This window comes from Apaloderma vittatum, unplaced genomic scaffold, assembly GCF_000703405.1.
Source record: "Apaloderma vittatum isolate BGI_N311 unplaced genomic scaffold, ASM70340v1 scaffold4135, whole genome shotgun sequence".
In the NCBI taxonomy this organism is placed as follows: domain Eukaryota; kingdom Metazoa; phylum Chordata; class Aves; order Trogoniformes; family Trogonidae; genus Apaloderma; species Apaloderma vittatum.
This window is the reverse complement of record NW_009715333.1, coordinates 1-14907: the sequence shown is the minus strand read 5'-3', so window position 1 is coordinate 14907 and position 14907 is coordinate 1. Positions and strand designations below refer to the sequence as shown.

Here is a 14907-nt window from a genome sequence, read left to right as displayed (position 1 = left end):
GAGAGTCCAGCGCAGAGCCACAAAGATGATGAAGGGAGTGGAACATCTCCCTGATGAGGAAAGGCTGAAGGAGCTGGGTCTCTTTAACTTGGAGGAAAGGAGACTGAGGGGTGACCTTATTAATCTTTATAAATATGTAAAAGGTGAGTGTTAGAAGGTTGGATCCAGGTTCTTCTCAGTGATGTCCAGTATTAGAACAAGGGGCAATGGATACAAGCTGCAGCACAGGAGGTTCCACAAAAATATTATGAAAAACTTTTTCCCTGTGAGGGTGACGGAGCCCTGGCACAGGCTGGCCCTGGAGGGTGTGGTAGCTTCTCCGAGGTTGTGGAGTCTCCTCCTCAGGAGGCATTCAAACCCCGCCTGGACGTGTTCCTGTGTGACCTACTGTAGGTGATCCTGCTCTGGCAGGGGGGCTGGACTAGATGATCTTCCAAGGTCCCTTCCAACCCCAAACATTCTGTGATTCTGTGAAAAGGCCACAATCAACATCTTTCTAGTACACTGAAAGCAGACAGGGTGAATCCACCACAGTACACTGCTTTCCTTGAAGCAGAAAAAAAAGCAGTGCACATAAGCCCTTCATTTCCTGCAGGGAGCCTGGGTGCACCCAGGGAATCCAAGACTACGGCCACAGGTCTCTGTTCAGCTACGCGTAGCGCACTGACTGCAGCAGAGTGTTTGCACAAGGCTGCTGTTGCTGATTTCAAGCATTAACGAGGCTAGAATTACACAGTGCGAAGGCGTGTAGCGGGACGCTTCCCAGCCAACTGTTGGAAAGATCTGAAATCTGCTGAATGCTAAAACCACAAAGATGAAATGCCACCAGTGCTGTGCTGACAAGGATGCTGAAAACTGAACCTTATTTGTTTAAAGGGAGCAGAAATTAATGGAATTACATACCATTGCCCATCATTAGCGCTGCAAACCCTGTATCACTAGCAAAGCCTTGATGGTACAAAGATTCTGTCATTTCTCCTTTTCAGCATTTATCCACAACTGGGGCAGGGGAGAAAGTGGTCTTATTTTTCACCTGCCACTCTTCTTGACTTGATTTTTGTTCTAGTGAGGTTAAAAGTCGGTGTACTGAATAGCTTTTACCGGGGCAGAGCAAGTAGACAGAAAGGGTTGGGGCAGAGTTGGGGGATGAATGATGGTTTCAGAATGGGCTTTTCTGTAGGGTTGGTTTGTTTGTTTGTTTTTGTAAAAAGAGTTTGCAGCAGGTTACAGGGTTGCAGGAAACGCAGGGCCTCAAGTGTTTCACAAGTTCCATCATAAGTGATGATATGTCTCAGTCTTGCCTCTGTTGTAGCAAAGAAGTAATTTGTTTGCACTTGAACTGTGGTGTGACATCCACATTTTGATTCTCCTTTTAGATAGTATTTAAATCGTGAGACTAGGCAAACATGTCAGGGATCAAGACCTACTGTGTTAGCCAGTGCGAAAACATACAAGCAGCCTGATAAATCTGGGGCCTTTGGCTAGGGAAAGAAAAGGAAATATATTTTGTCTTTCCGTTCTGACTCCAGAGCCTCCCATTGCTGTAGCACAGGAAAGAACTTCAGATTGCAAAGAGTGATTGCACAGTCACTTAAAGTACAGTTTACTAAGAACAAGCTTAAAATGGTCTTTTCTTGGTCAAGTTATTTTTCACCAAATCCACTTCCCATCATTGCAGAGCAGTTACTTTTGTAATTTTACAGCTGCAAGCATTTTTAGCAAAACCTTTCATTGTGCAAAAATAGAGTAGAGTATGTTTTACTGTACTTGATGGAAAGCTTGCGTGGACTAGTGGTTGCTCAGGGTTTTTCTTTAGGCTTTGTTTTTTTTTTTTCATGCAGTGCTTTTACTGAATTGTGCAAGCAGGGTAGATGTTCCCATAACAGGGGACACAAATCTCTCTTGTTTTTCAAACGAAATATGCAACTCAGTGCACAAGGAAAATAAGGACAAAAATAAAATCTGTGCCATTTTCCAGTAACGTAGCATTTAGTTTGACAGTAATCACAAGGTAATCACCTGTATGTGTGTGTGTGTCTGTGTGTGTAAAAAAATAATCAGTCCACAGTTACTCATGGCACAGCTTAATATCTTACCATCTTGTCATGTAGTGACATGGTTTATTAATATGCATAAAAATCTAGGTCAGGGATGGTACAGTAAGAGTGCAGATCACTGTTAAATAAATACGCATCCATATAGCAGATGCTGTACAATTCTGTTATTTTGCCCCTGGCTCCAGCGTATTTAGCAATAGGTAACTGCCAATGTGCTCTGTGATTTTCTTATAAGGAGCCTTTTGTATTTTCACAGGAAATGACAAGACCTGTTGCTGTTTTGTCATCTTCAGAGTATGGGAGACGCATAAATAAGCCCATAGAGCAGCCGATCAGAGGTCATGCAAAGATTAATCATGTGGAGGCAGACTTCTACAGGAAAAATGGCATCATCTGCTTACTGGAAAAATCTTCTCCAAGCCTGGATCCATGCTAAATCTCTTTTATCTGTCATTACCAGTAACATTTATGTGGAAAAAAACCCACCACGCATCAAAAAGCAGTATGGTGCTTTTCCCTTTTCCTCTACATTTTATTTAATGAGAATGATTTGGATTAAAAATAGGATGAAATAGCAGCTGTACTTCTCATCATGCTAATTCAAATGCATGTCTGCTCCTTACAGTCTCATAAAAATCTCATGAAGAGCTGCATCAGCAAGAGCTGAACATTTAGGCAGAAACACTGGAAGTGAAACCTCTTGGGTCAACATCAGTCTCTGCAATTTTAGGCAGTGCTTCTACATAACTTTTCCACAGAGTTAAAATTAAATCAAGCTTGCTTCTCAAGGTATCAGTGGTCACTGGCTTCTTAATCCTTACAGTTTTGCTACAGAATTGTGAGGCATCATTTTGTCTGCACAACAGCTGAAACGGGGATTCAACCCAGATTTCCCCAAATGGATGGGCCTCCCTGTAAATGGGTAAGTAAAGAAACGATCTGACTTCCAGAAGCGTTTAGCAGTTTACTGGACCAAGTGGAAATCAAGTTAAAAGGAACTTCTGAGTACTTAGCATTTAAACAGACAAGATCTGGGCTTAGCTGATTTCAGACACCCATTTCACTAACTTTCACTATATGAAAGGTGTCTGAAGGATTGATCTGTTGAAGAGCATCACAAGAAAAATTATCTTTGGTTCTGTATCCAGGGCTGAAAAAAATATTATATTAATAAAAAAGAACAAGCAGAACAAACACCAAATAGTTTGGCAGAAAGGATGGAAAAAACACAAGGATTTGATCAGTAGTCATTTCAAAAGCATGTTTAGGATAAATGTCTAAACCTCCTTAAACATTTAGTGCCTTGTATCCTCACTGAATCCAGAGCTAAAGTTTTAAGGTAATTCTGGGAGAAGGGGCATCTCCTGCAGGGTATGCATCAGCTTGGTTCTCAAGAGTCATTGATCCTGCTGTTGTTTAAAGCTGAGGCAGGATTGTTCAGAAAGGAACAACAGTCAGACTGAACGTGCCAGAACATGGTCTGGAAGTCCATGGCTTTGACTGACAGTGGAGTTCTATCAGGTACTTACACATAGGAAACATGTAATTTGTGAACACTGCAAGTCTCCTAGTAAAAAAGAATAAAACCAAAGAACTTCTTAATCTGGGGTCTGCGTAAGTAGCAAATTAAATGATTGGTAGCACTTGTTTGGCATGATGTGAGAAGCAGAGCGCACAGAGCAGCCCATTCTGAGAGGCGTTTGCTATTTTCCTTTTTGTGACCTGCAAGTTCCTCTATATTCAGTGAGCTAAGGACAAGAGGGCAGTAATTTCTACATTCTTTTTTGACAATACACACTTTGTTAAACAAATCCAGCAGCATTAAATGAATCACAGTAAGAACAAAGTTGAGAAGGAAATGTTTTCTAACCATGCCAGAATGCTTCTTCAAAAATCAGCACTGAATGTATACCAGCAAAGAATGAGATGGAATATGGCCATATTCTAGACATGTTATTTTTAGTGTGGGACAGTCAGTACAAATTAGTTCTTTTAAGTAGTCTTACTATATTTACAAGCCATCTGTGTTTAAAAAACTACCAGAAATCAAATTTGTTTGAGAACACCTCCACCTTCTGGCGTGCGAGAGAAAATAGGCATCGCAAGCTCACTCCCACCGTGGAGAAACCGGTAAGTCTTCAAAACACCAGTATATTTTCCTAGCTCATTTTTTCTTTTGTGTCACCCCCATCTCATCCCTCCTCACTTTTGAAGGCTTTTCACAGGTTGTTCTTACTACTACTTGTTTCTCATTGAGTTCTGAGTAGCTGACCTCTTCCTTCAGTGCTCAGCATCAAAAGATTGCTTTGACAATTTCTTCTACATTAGGGAAAAAATCCCAATATATGTCTGCTGAGGCATTTCAGTCATTCTCCTTCAATTTCCTTTTTTTTCTGTTAGGTTACCCATGTTCTGTAAGCTTTCTGTTACACTGTTGGAAAGCACTGGAAAGCATCGCATTACCTCTTGGTGTTCCCTTACCTAACCAATGCCACCATCCTACCAAGTAAGGGGTTTATACAGGGAACAAATGAACATGAAGAGAATGCACAGCATGACACAATACAAAATGTATCTTGTATCTGGATTTTCCATCCAGAAATCTCCAGAGATTGTTGGGACAATTGGCAGGCACCCACAACTCACAAATTAATTAAGAGTAGCCTTTGAAGGAAAAAATGGCCACGTTCTGTATCTACTGTATCTACCATATCTACACAGAACTTCAAGGATGTAAAAGTTTCACCTTTTTTTCTGTCAAATTGTTAAGTTAAAATCAAACCAGGTGATGCTGGGAATTCTGCTTTGTTACTCTTAAGTACTAATTCCACACAGGACAGGATGCACAAACCAACATGAAAATGTGTTTTACGTGGCAGTTCATCCAGTACACACTGTGTGTTTGGAACTAGGGCTCTCTTATTTTCTTTTCATCTGTCCAAAAAACAACACATTGACCTAAACTGGGGCATGCTTGTTCTGGTCCACGTCATTACTGGTTCCAGTTCTGTGTCACCAGAATTTATGCCGAGACATAGAAAAGGACTGCATGGGACACAGTTCTTCTGAACTTCGAAGAGTAACAAGTTTCAGTTTCAGACTGAAGGGCAGGCTGCAAACTGAAGCACCTCTGGAACACGTGCGTGACCTCATTTAGACAGTTCAGCCAAAACTGCCACCAAAGCCAAAGCTACAGACAGTACATATCCCCAACATCGGGTGGCCCCTGCAGAGACACCTGTGCAAGTCCACTACCCTGTGGCAGCCATTCTTTTACAAAGTAAAGCAAATCTTTTTAATACAAAAGCTCTCACTTTGTGTAAGGTGTTGCTATTTAGCAAACAGCACTCTACACCTCTTCAGTATGAGCAACAAGCCAGGACTGCTTGTGCCACTACTGCAGATTTTAGCTCTGTAAAGCACTTGGGAAATCACACAAACAACTAGGAGTAATTTGCACAATTTCTTTTATACTATCAAGAAAAGCCCTGACTGGTAGGTAGCACAGCACGTTCTGGGCATTCAGACCAGCCAATATCCCTGAATAGTCACATCTGTCCATTTGCAGTCATGAGTTAGAACCAGTGAAAATACAAAGGAAATGCAGCACTGACTGTCTGGAGCCTCCATTGGTTAACTTATAATACATATTGACAACAAAACTTAAGAAAATACATTGTTCTTTATTACTCTTTACATGTCAATTGTTCCAAATATTGGAAGGTCTCAGATTCAGAAATTCAAACTATCTTAGCTGGAGTTAACACAGAATTGTTCTTCAATGCACAATATTTACAGTTTATAGTACAGGAGGTCAACCTGTGATTTAATATTATTCTCCAGGGTCATCAGCTGGGTCCATATGTATGAGGAAAAATTTTCTTCTGTAGATACTCCGCCATTTTTCTGCAATTTTGTAGACTCTCTATCTCAAAAAATGGAATCTGGAAACAAAACAAAAATGATTGCTGGAAATACCTTTTAACAAACAGGTAGGTAAGACCGGTGTTCATTAAGATGTAAAATTCTGTATCAAGGATTTGTCTGTTTTAAAATTAAACATTTAATACTAAAAGGATTATTGATTTGTAAATCACCCGAACAGATTATTTTGAAACAAAGAGTGATATCCACCACAGTTTAAACTAAGTTAAATATAACAGAGTTTGGCTTATGTGATAAGTGATTGTAAACCTAAAAGAAAATCTGAAAAATCTAAAACTTAACTGTTTTGGCCCAAAGTATGTTTAAAGATAAAAATAGCCATTTTAATTCAACACACAAAATAAAGCATATACTCTCATATATTATTTACAATACAAAGCAGTTCACGGGGTTTTTTGAACTCTTCCTTTAAACTCCAAGTTCAGATCTGTTTATAAAAGCATTTAATTAAAAATCCCAATTCTACTAACTCTTAGACAAGATTTTTCCTTTAAGGCAAGACTTGAACCTTAATTGCTGCAGAGAAGTACACTTTCAAGCAGCCACTATTTGATTCAGGGAAGAAAAAGGAATTTCTGCAACACCCTCAGAAAGGCAAAAGCTAGGCAGAGAGAACATAATGTAGAAAGGGCAAGACTGTATCTGCCTTAGGAAGTAACTGCAACTAGTTTTAAGCATTGTAGAATAATGATTTCTCATTTGTTTTGTTAGGCAGAGCAAAAGCTAAGCAGTCTTTGGACTTTACCTGCACAACTTCATAGCCAAGTAACTGAAGATGTCTCTGTTTGATTGCTTCTTCTCCCAACAGATTGTAGCTATTAACGCAAAATCTATTTCTACCATCAACACAGAGGGCAATTCTAAAAACAAGCACAAGTGCAGAATAAAAAAATAAAAAAAATCAGACTTTAATCACCACAATTACTGCTGTTCCTAAGAAGCACCTCCCCTCTTACTCCCTAATACTTCCTAGAACTAGCTGTCACCTAATTCAGGACAATTTAAATCACTCAATTTAAGGGTGGGAGGGGAATGGCCTTAAGCTTAGTGACACTGATCTGAAAAGCTTATTTATATTCTCTAACAAAAATTAACATACAAAATAAGAGTTTGATATTTTTTATGCTACTCTTGGTAAGCTGTTTTGAATTCTTCTAGAAGAAAAAACAGAAAATATTTGTCTCAGCTTGAAAACATTTCAGCAGTTAAATTTATTCAACGTATTAGTGTGCCTGTTAAAGTTGTTAGAGTCGAAGTTGAGTTTATGCTAAATCTGTTTAAGTTAAAACTGTTTGTATGGTCAGCAGCATCATGAATTACAACTAAATTTTCTTCTCCTTGGGGATAAAAATCACATTGATCTAGACCAAAATATACATGTTCACTGCAAAAACATTGCTTAACTTTTAGTATGTTAAGTATACTGTGACTTTATTTACACATGAAAGCTGTAATTAAAAAAACATTTGAACATGGGATTTTTGAAAGAACCTCTATTGGTCTGTGAGTCTTGTGAAGGTTAAGCTGGAGAAAACAAAACCTTTTGAAAGACTTTTGCTTTATCCACAAAAGTGCAGTTGCAATACCGAACAGGCAGGTTGCTTAACTTTGTATCCAAATAATCCTTGTTTAACACGTTTTTAAAGGCTTACATGCCTTATATGTGAACTCAAAACTAGTTTAAACTGTGTTAAATCTATGCAGCCACACTCAGAATTAATTTGGTTTTAATTTGAAAATGAATTACAGAAGATCAAAATACATTACTCTAAGGATCACCGATCCTGACTGTCACCAGATAAAGAGACTAATTGTCTGACACTGTATAGCTGGGACACAAAACAATGAGGATAAAGTACAGATCACTAATTTTGCCAACTCTGTGCTTTTGCCAGTGGTTTCAGTGTGAAACCTGAACTTCATTTAGGTCAATGGCAAAACTCCAAGTAGCTCAAATTTTGCCAGGGTTTCACCCTGGATGCTCTTTGTCAATGTTAACTGACATTTTACCAGTGGTTTCTTTTATATTCTTACCGTCTGTGTACCTCTTCACATTGCGGGGCAGGCAGTACAAAACCTTCTTCATCCAATTTAATCTCAATATCTAGTATAAATGGAAAGAGAAGTGACATTAAATCTCATTTCATATAACAAACTCTTTACTGTAATTCTCATCCTCCTGCAGATCACTGCTTTATAAAATAACTAAAATGCTTTTTCCGGAATCACAGAGGCTTGTGAAAGATGTGTATAGACTATTTAACACAAATGAGTGTTAATTAGTAACATTTCAGCCTTTCATAATGCAATAGCAAAGCAGTATTCCAAGTCCACTAAAAAATGTAGTAAGTGGCACTTTGCTGGGCTGGCAAGGGCCTCTGCAGTGCTCTCTTGCACTCTCTCTCCCCTATTTTTTTCTCACCAATTCCCTCATTTTACACATCATGCCAATCTGCAAACAGAGCTTTGGACCTAAACCTTGCCTACTTCAATCCCATGTGGAAGCTGAAATGCAGAATAATTCTGCGATCACCCAACTCTCTTGACTTTTTAAATTATTTTTTATAATCCTTCTGATATCCACATAGTCCAAGACTTTCCTCAACACCTTATTTATCACCCACCGTTCCTGGACACACCTCTTTCCTCATCATTATTGTCTGTTTCCCTTCCCGGTGCATGAAACACTGTTTTGCTCACTCCTCCCAGACCACAAACCCTGACTGACCCTACAGAGTCAATAGTTCTGGCTAAGGGCAGCAGAGCTCAGCCGGGCAGGACAGAGGGAGACAAGCTTCCACCCTTCCCTTCCTCTACTCACCACAAAAGCAAAGAGATCAGGCAAGTGGCACTGCCTCATTTTGCTCAACAGTATACAAATTGTTTGCAGGATAAGTAAAAGAGGAGCTGATAGTAAAAATATAGAATACAAAGAGTTAGTGGCTATTTTCAGTGTGGACTGGGTATGTAAGTTACAAGAAACACTGCAAGTAACTCCCTGATCTTCTTTCTGGCTTTGAAAACACTTTTACTTTGTGTTTCCGTGACATTTCCTTGTTTCAGACCTTCTGCAGTTTTTGTATTCCAATTTGCTTTTTCTGTACTTGAACAATTTAGAATGCCCACAAAGGGAATGAAATCAATCATTTTTATTTCTGGAAAAGAACTGAGTCTAAAGTTTTGGTGGCATAAGCACACATTTTATTAATCTAAAGAAATGTAACTTACCAAGTGTATAGAAATATGGTGTTGATACCTCTGATGCGAAGTATATTCTTTTTTTCAGTAAATAAAGTAATCCAGTCTTCACCCTTTTGAGGAGATGAACATCTACAGAACTGCAAGGCGTGAGAAAGGCCTTTAGTCCATACTTTGGAAGGAGTTTGGGACCCTACACAACAACAGAAAACCAAATCAAACAAAAAGGGAAATAACATTTTTGTACTTACCTCATATTAAGGTAGCAAGAATGTATTCTGTGCATTTCAAAGCTGTGTCTATTGAGAGATTTACAGTCTGAGGTATGACCTTAAAAAAACCCAAACCCAAAGCAACCAGCAGAACATCTTCAGCAAGCTACCACCTATCACACCAAACACATTGCTCATGAGAAATGCACAGCTGGTTCCATTCCTCTGCAGTCAAGCCAAGACTAACATGCTTGATCTCTTCTGTGCTTCAAAACTTCACAGGCCAAACATAAAAAGAAAATAGTTTTTGGAAAAGTACTCAGAAATACACGAGAAGCACTTTCACTTAGAGCTAGTCAGTTCTGTCAAACATACATCAATCAAACAGGTAGAAGTGTTCCCTCTTTTCATCAAGGCAAGGCTGTTTTGTCCAATTCCAATATTTTTATGGGGAGCACAGTCCTCAATTAATTATCAACAGGGTCCTAATGAACTTAGCACCTCTTACTAACATCAGTTCTGGTTTCACGTGTACCATACCTCATAAAAGAGGCACTCCAAGGTAGCAGTCAGAAAAAGCTGCGTTAGCTGGGAGGTAACAGTTGTGTCCAAACCAGGTGGCTGAGCTGAAACAACAATAATCAGGCTTTCAGGAGTACCTTCAACAGAGTACCCTTACACGACCCACCACGCAGAAACAAGGAAAAGCTATTCAGAAGCTACTTCATTATTATCATTCCTGATTATTGAATAAAGAGAAAGATCAGTTGGGATATGACATAGTTAGAAGAATGAGGGAATTATTTACAGAAATATCAACATTAAAAAATAATACAGCTAGCAAGATCTTAGTTAATATTGTCATATTCTTGCACACACACACACGAAAAATAAAAGAGGGTCTGAGAGACACAGGATGTTCTACAAGGAGGAATAAGTTTGACTTGAGGTCTTGGAGAAATATCCCATTTCTTCCTACAACCCTTTCTCCCCAAGCTACAATCCCAGGATATCATTGTTTCACTCACTTTGGGTTTTTTAAATCTGAAAGTAATAATAATGAAGGATAATACTGAATCATTTCTGGATATTTGGCTACAAGTGTATACTTGAAGACTCTTTCATTTTAAGTGCAAAGTATTATTACAGAATGGTAAAAACCTGGTGTAGTGTAAGATGCTAATCAGGCAGGTCATCTTCTCAAGTTCCTGTTCTGAACTTTGACCCCTCTAGTGGAGAACTTTTATTGATTCAAAAAGAACATAGCCAAAAGTAACTGGTACTATGAGGTTTTTCATTTTCTAAGTATCAGCTTGTTAACTTTAAAAGACATTCTGTTTTTTAGGACATGAGCAATGTCTGCTTCCTAAAAATCAACCCCTTAAAGTATTTCGTGATGAACAGCTAAAAGCTGAGTGACCAAAGTTTCTAATCGATTTGAAAATGTGACCTTATAGAGAGTTCTACTGACAGAGCTATCTTAGCTGAAATCTTGCAAAGTCACTCATCTTTCTGGCATAGCTTACATATTCTTATAATGCCACTAAATACACTTTACTACCTAACACAGAATTACTTACAATCTATATCTTACAACTGTGCTGCTCATAATAGGTTTGTGTCCAAAAGCGTTGGATTATGCGACAGTTAGAGCCACGGACGGGCTATCACATGGAGGATGTTCTAGAAGTTTACTAGAAGGCAGCCATTGCAGACGAGACAGTGGCAGGTGAGCAGACTCTGAAATCTCCTAAGGAAGACAGGATAAACCACGGGGTAGATTTTTAAATTTGATAGGTTCTCCTCAGTGCGGTAAGACATGGGGCCAAGGATGGGACTGTAGTGCTTGCTCCAAAGTGCAAAAGAAATCAGCTCAGGGGATGGAACAAAGATGGGCACAAAAAGTCTCCAACAGAGAAGTGTAATTGGCAGAGAGGATGCCAGTAGACAGAAGCATCATATAACCGTATCAAATTCTAGATTATAAGTAATTTATAACCCAGGATGAATCACTGATCTTTATGTGTTGTTAGATCATATGTGATCCTTATAATTCAATTTATATCTTTGCCTAGATAATTTTAAAAAACCCACCACAACAGCCTGTCCTTAACTGCTCATATTTACAATGCTGTTAAGTTTTACTGGTTCAAATCTCACTTACTTTTAATTTTAATTAAGCCAACAATTATGCACTGCAAATCATCTGTTCAGCTTTATCCATTCACCCTTCTCAGCTTTCAGAAGCCAATTGTAATATAATATGAAATACAGAATACAGAAATACAACCAAGTTGAAAGCTAGAATATAACTCGATAATCCTTATCCTAAAAGAAGAGTAGAGATGACAACAGAAGTCCATACCTGGCTCTACCTTACCCCCACCTAAAAAGCTGGACACGATGCAGGCTGGTGGAAGGTAAAGAACAAAACACCAGAATCACTTGCATGCCACGAACTAGATTTGAATCATAAGGCAAAAGAGTATTTGAACAACACATTTTGTACCATCTGAGATTTAAAAATTCTGTGTACTTCTAACATGCCCTTATCAATAATAGTAACTTAAACTGTTTTTGTCCCAATGCTACACTTCACCTCACTTCTCTCTAGAATTTGTACTAATCCTGACCAAAGTTTCCACAGATTTGTAGACTGTTTTTTTACAATAAGACAATGAATTATTTCTGTAGTAGGTGAGGTTGCTAGTAAGTCTATTACAAGTAAGCTGTAACTTTTCTTGCGTATTATGATTTGATCCCAGTTTTAAAAGCTATGAACAAGGTTTTCTGCCAATTGTGATCATGTACCTTGAGTTTTGATACTTATGAAAATATCTAGAAATAAGGATTATGCAAAGTCAAAGACGCCTTAACCTTAAAAAGACAAGCAGTGAAATCTTAAATGTAACCAGCAGTGCACAAGCAGAGGGCAATTATTTTAGCTTCACTGTCAGTACTACTAGTATTCCTATTGTTTTTTGAAATCTGTCCACCCTTGGGCTAGCCCCTGAGTAAAATGTCGAAGAGCCAGTCTTGACCCTAAAGAGTACAAGGTCTAAGTAAGCAAAACAAGTAATTGTGGGGGAAGAAAAAGACACAGAAAAGTGAAGTGACTTGCCCAAAGCTGCAAAGTAAACAGGGACGCTACACCCAGAATAAGTCTCAGGACTCACTATAGTCTTCTCCTTTCATGCCTCATCACTCATGTGGCAGTCATTATGATGCAACAATTTAGAGAAAAATGAACCTAGAATCTCTAAACTATATTTATGTCACTTATACACCATTCCAATTGCCATTAAAAAAATCTACCACTTTTGGTCTCAGTCTTGTTAGTTCCATAGTAACTGGTCTCACTAAGCCTTCCTAGTGTTACCAGTAAGTCTCTCTTCACTGTGACTATTCACATCAGGCACTGCAGTCACTGATGTTTAAACAGCCAGAGTTAGAAGTGACACATTCCCTGCACAGAATAACTTAGTGTCTGAAACCTGTATGAGACAAAGGACAAACACAGGACAAAATGGAAGGACAGCAGTTTTTAGAAAAACAGAAGGATTAACTGACATAAAACTTCTAAGGAGATGCATATCTTTGTCTAAGATTGTCCAGTGCAAGTTTCAAACTCCTCTAAATGATAGAAACTGAAAGACAACTGCAACCATAACAAAGAAACAACAGTCTTTGGCCTCCTGATCACTGTTCTCCAGTCACCTTAGCCAGGTCATTGTTGATTTGACAGATGAAAGCGATAAGAAGTGGGTGCCTGACCCACCATGTAATAGAAAGAAACACGGAATATGAAGAGAAACACCGCTCCTTACCCTGAAGCTGTTGTAGAAAATAGGGACTAAATATTTTTGGCAGAAAATTTACTGGATAACGTTGAATGAGAACACATGAGTGCAGCAGGTTCAGCAAGGTGTGAGGCTGAAAGTGTCTAAGGCGGGCATGGAGTATGCTTTCAAGCTTCCTAAACAAGGAAGAAGCATTTGGAGGCAGATAGTTAAGAATCCCAAACGGTATGATATACCCAGCAATCTGGTCAGTGGTAAATGTGTCAGCATCAGAAACGAAACCTTCTGCCACTGCGTCAAAGATGGGCTTAGAAAGGATCATCTTTCGGCAGCAATACTGCATGACTTTGCTGACTGTTTGAGGGTGCATGGTAAAGATGGACTTGGGAACGTGTGTTTCCAGTGCTTCTGTAAAAATCTGTTCACGATGTCCAAAGTACAGGAAAGCTTCCAGTATATTTACCAGTTCATCACCTGTGAAATAAGGAATATGCTTCACAGAATGTTTACACAGTGCTGTGACTAAAGGAACTGCCCGAGTCTGATGAAGAACAACCAGTGAATTCAGTATCGCACTTGTGAACTTTGGGCTTAACTGGGAAACTATGGTTAAAGTGACACTGTTCATTCTGTTCAGCAAGTCTTGGTGTTGCTCCCTTTCCCCAACAGTCACCTGCAGCATCTTATAAACCATCACCATCTCCCTGGGACTCCACTTCTCAATGTCCTTATCTTGCATGCAGTTCAAAATTCGTCTCAGTGTCGTATGACTTGGGTTCTCCAACTCAAGCAAACTCTCCCCAAGAGTGCACAGATTTTTAACAGTCAACTGTCCTTTAACAAGCCTTTCCTCACCCTCCGACAGCAAGCTTGCCATCAGTGTACTCTGGGGATCCACACGCAGTTTTACCAAAGCTTGCAAAGCATTCAGCAGCCCAGTGTTCGACAGTTTTGAGGATTCACACTCAAACTGGAAGCATAATGCCCTGAAAACCTCATTCTCTAGCACTCCCTCGGGGTTCTTCAGACCGTTGTCATCCACCTCAACTTCAGAAATCCTCTGCAGGGCTCCTGATGCCATAGTATCCGACATGACCTCCAGAGAGCTAAGAAAGTCAAATATCTCATGTGATGTACAAAGGCTACTCAACTTCTTGAAAAATAGTTGTTCCTCCATCCACACGTGGCTCGATGTAGTATTGCCCCCAGCATCTCCACCAAGATGCATGGTTTCATTAACAGAAAGAGACGGTATTCGCAGCTCCATGTGGTTTTTTCTACGGAACATATACTGAGATTTGTCTTTGAAACACAGCATCCTCATGGCTACAGAGCTACAGCTTTGGGGCTTTCGCTGCCCACTGATAAAGCTCAATCTTTTGCTCAGAGTCATCAAAACAGACCTGCTGGCTGGCCTGCTGGAGTAATAAAACTGGAAACTTTTTCGGCTAATCAAAGCCATATTGGATCAAGCAGGTTCTCAAGAGATATCTAGAGGAAGAAAAACATGTAGTGTATAAATACACGGTCTGGAAAACAGCACCAGTGTCATTAAAACGCAAAAAACCAAACCGGAAAATCTTTGAGCGGCTGGACAGGACTGGGACGTTTCCCTCAGGACAGACACTACGGACGGACGGGGCGGGACACGCTGCCCCCCGACGCCAGAACCGTTCGGCGGCGCTCTCCTCCTTA

At 39.5% G+C, this 14907-nt stretch overlaps 2 protein-coding genes across 2 annotated transcripts in view; one reads left to right on the top strand and one right to left on the bottom strand.

Moving 5' to 3' along the window:
• The window catches only part of LOC104273677 (chromosome unknown open reading frame, human C5orf49), a gene marked incomplete at its 5' end in the record, with an annotated part of 7135 nt that extends 4642 nt beyond the window's left edge, over positions 1–2493 (top strand). The window contains one exon of the mRNA XM_009869079.1: positions 2314–2493. Within this exon, the coding sequence (XP_009867381.1) occupies positions 2314–2493 (180 nt within the window). The remainder of the gene's footprint in view (positions 1–2313) is intronic.
• Positions 2494–5905: 3412 nt separating this feature from the next.
• FASTKD3 (FAST kinase domains 3) lies at positions 5906–14674 on the bottom strand. Its single transcript, XM_009869078.1, has 6 exons — positions 13240–14674; positions 9953–10038; positions 9231–9393; positions 8037–8106; positions 6748–6862; positions 5906–6001 (listed from the first exon to the last, which is right to left on the bottom strand). Exons 1-6 carry the CDS (start codon positions 14672–14674, stop codon positions 5906–5908), a joined length of 1965 nt encoding a protein of 654 aa, XP_009867380.1.
• Positions 14675–14907: the final 233 nt, after the last annotated feature.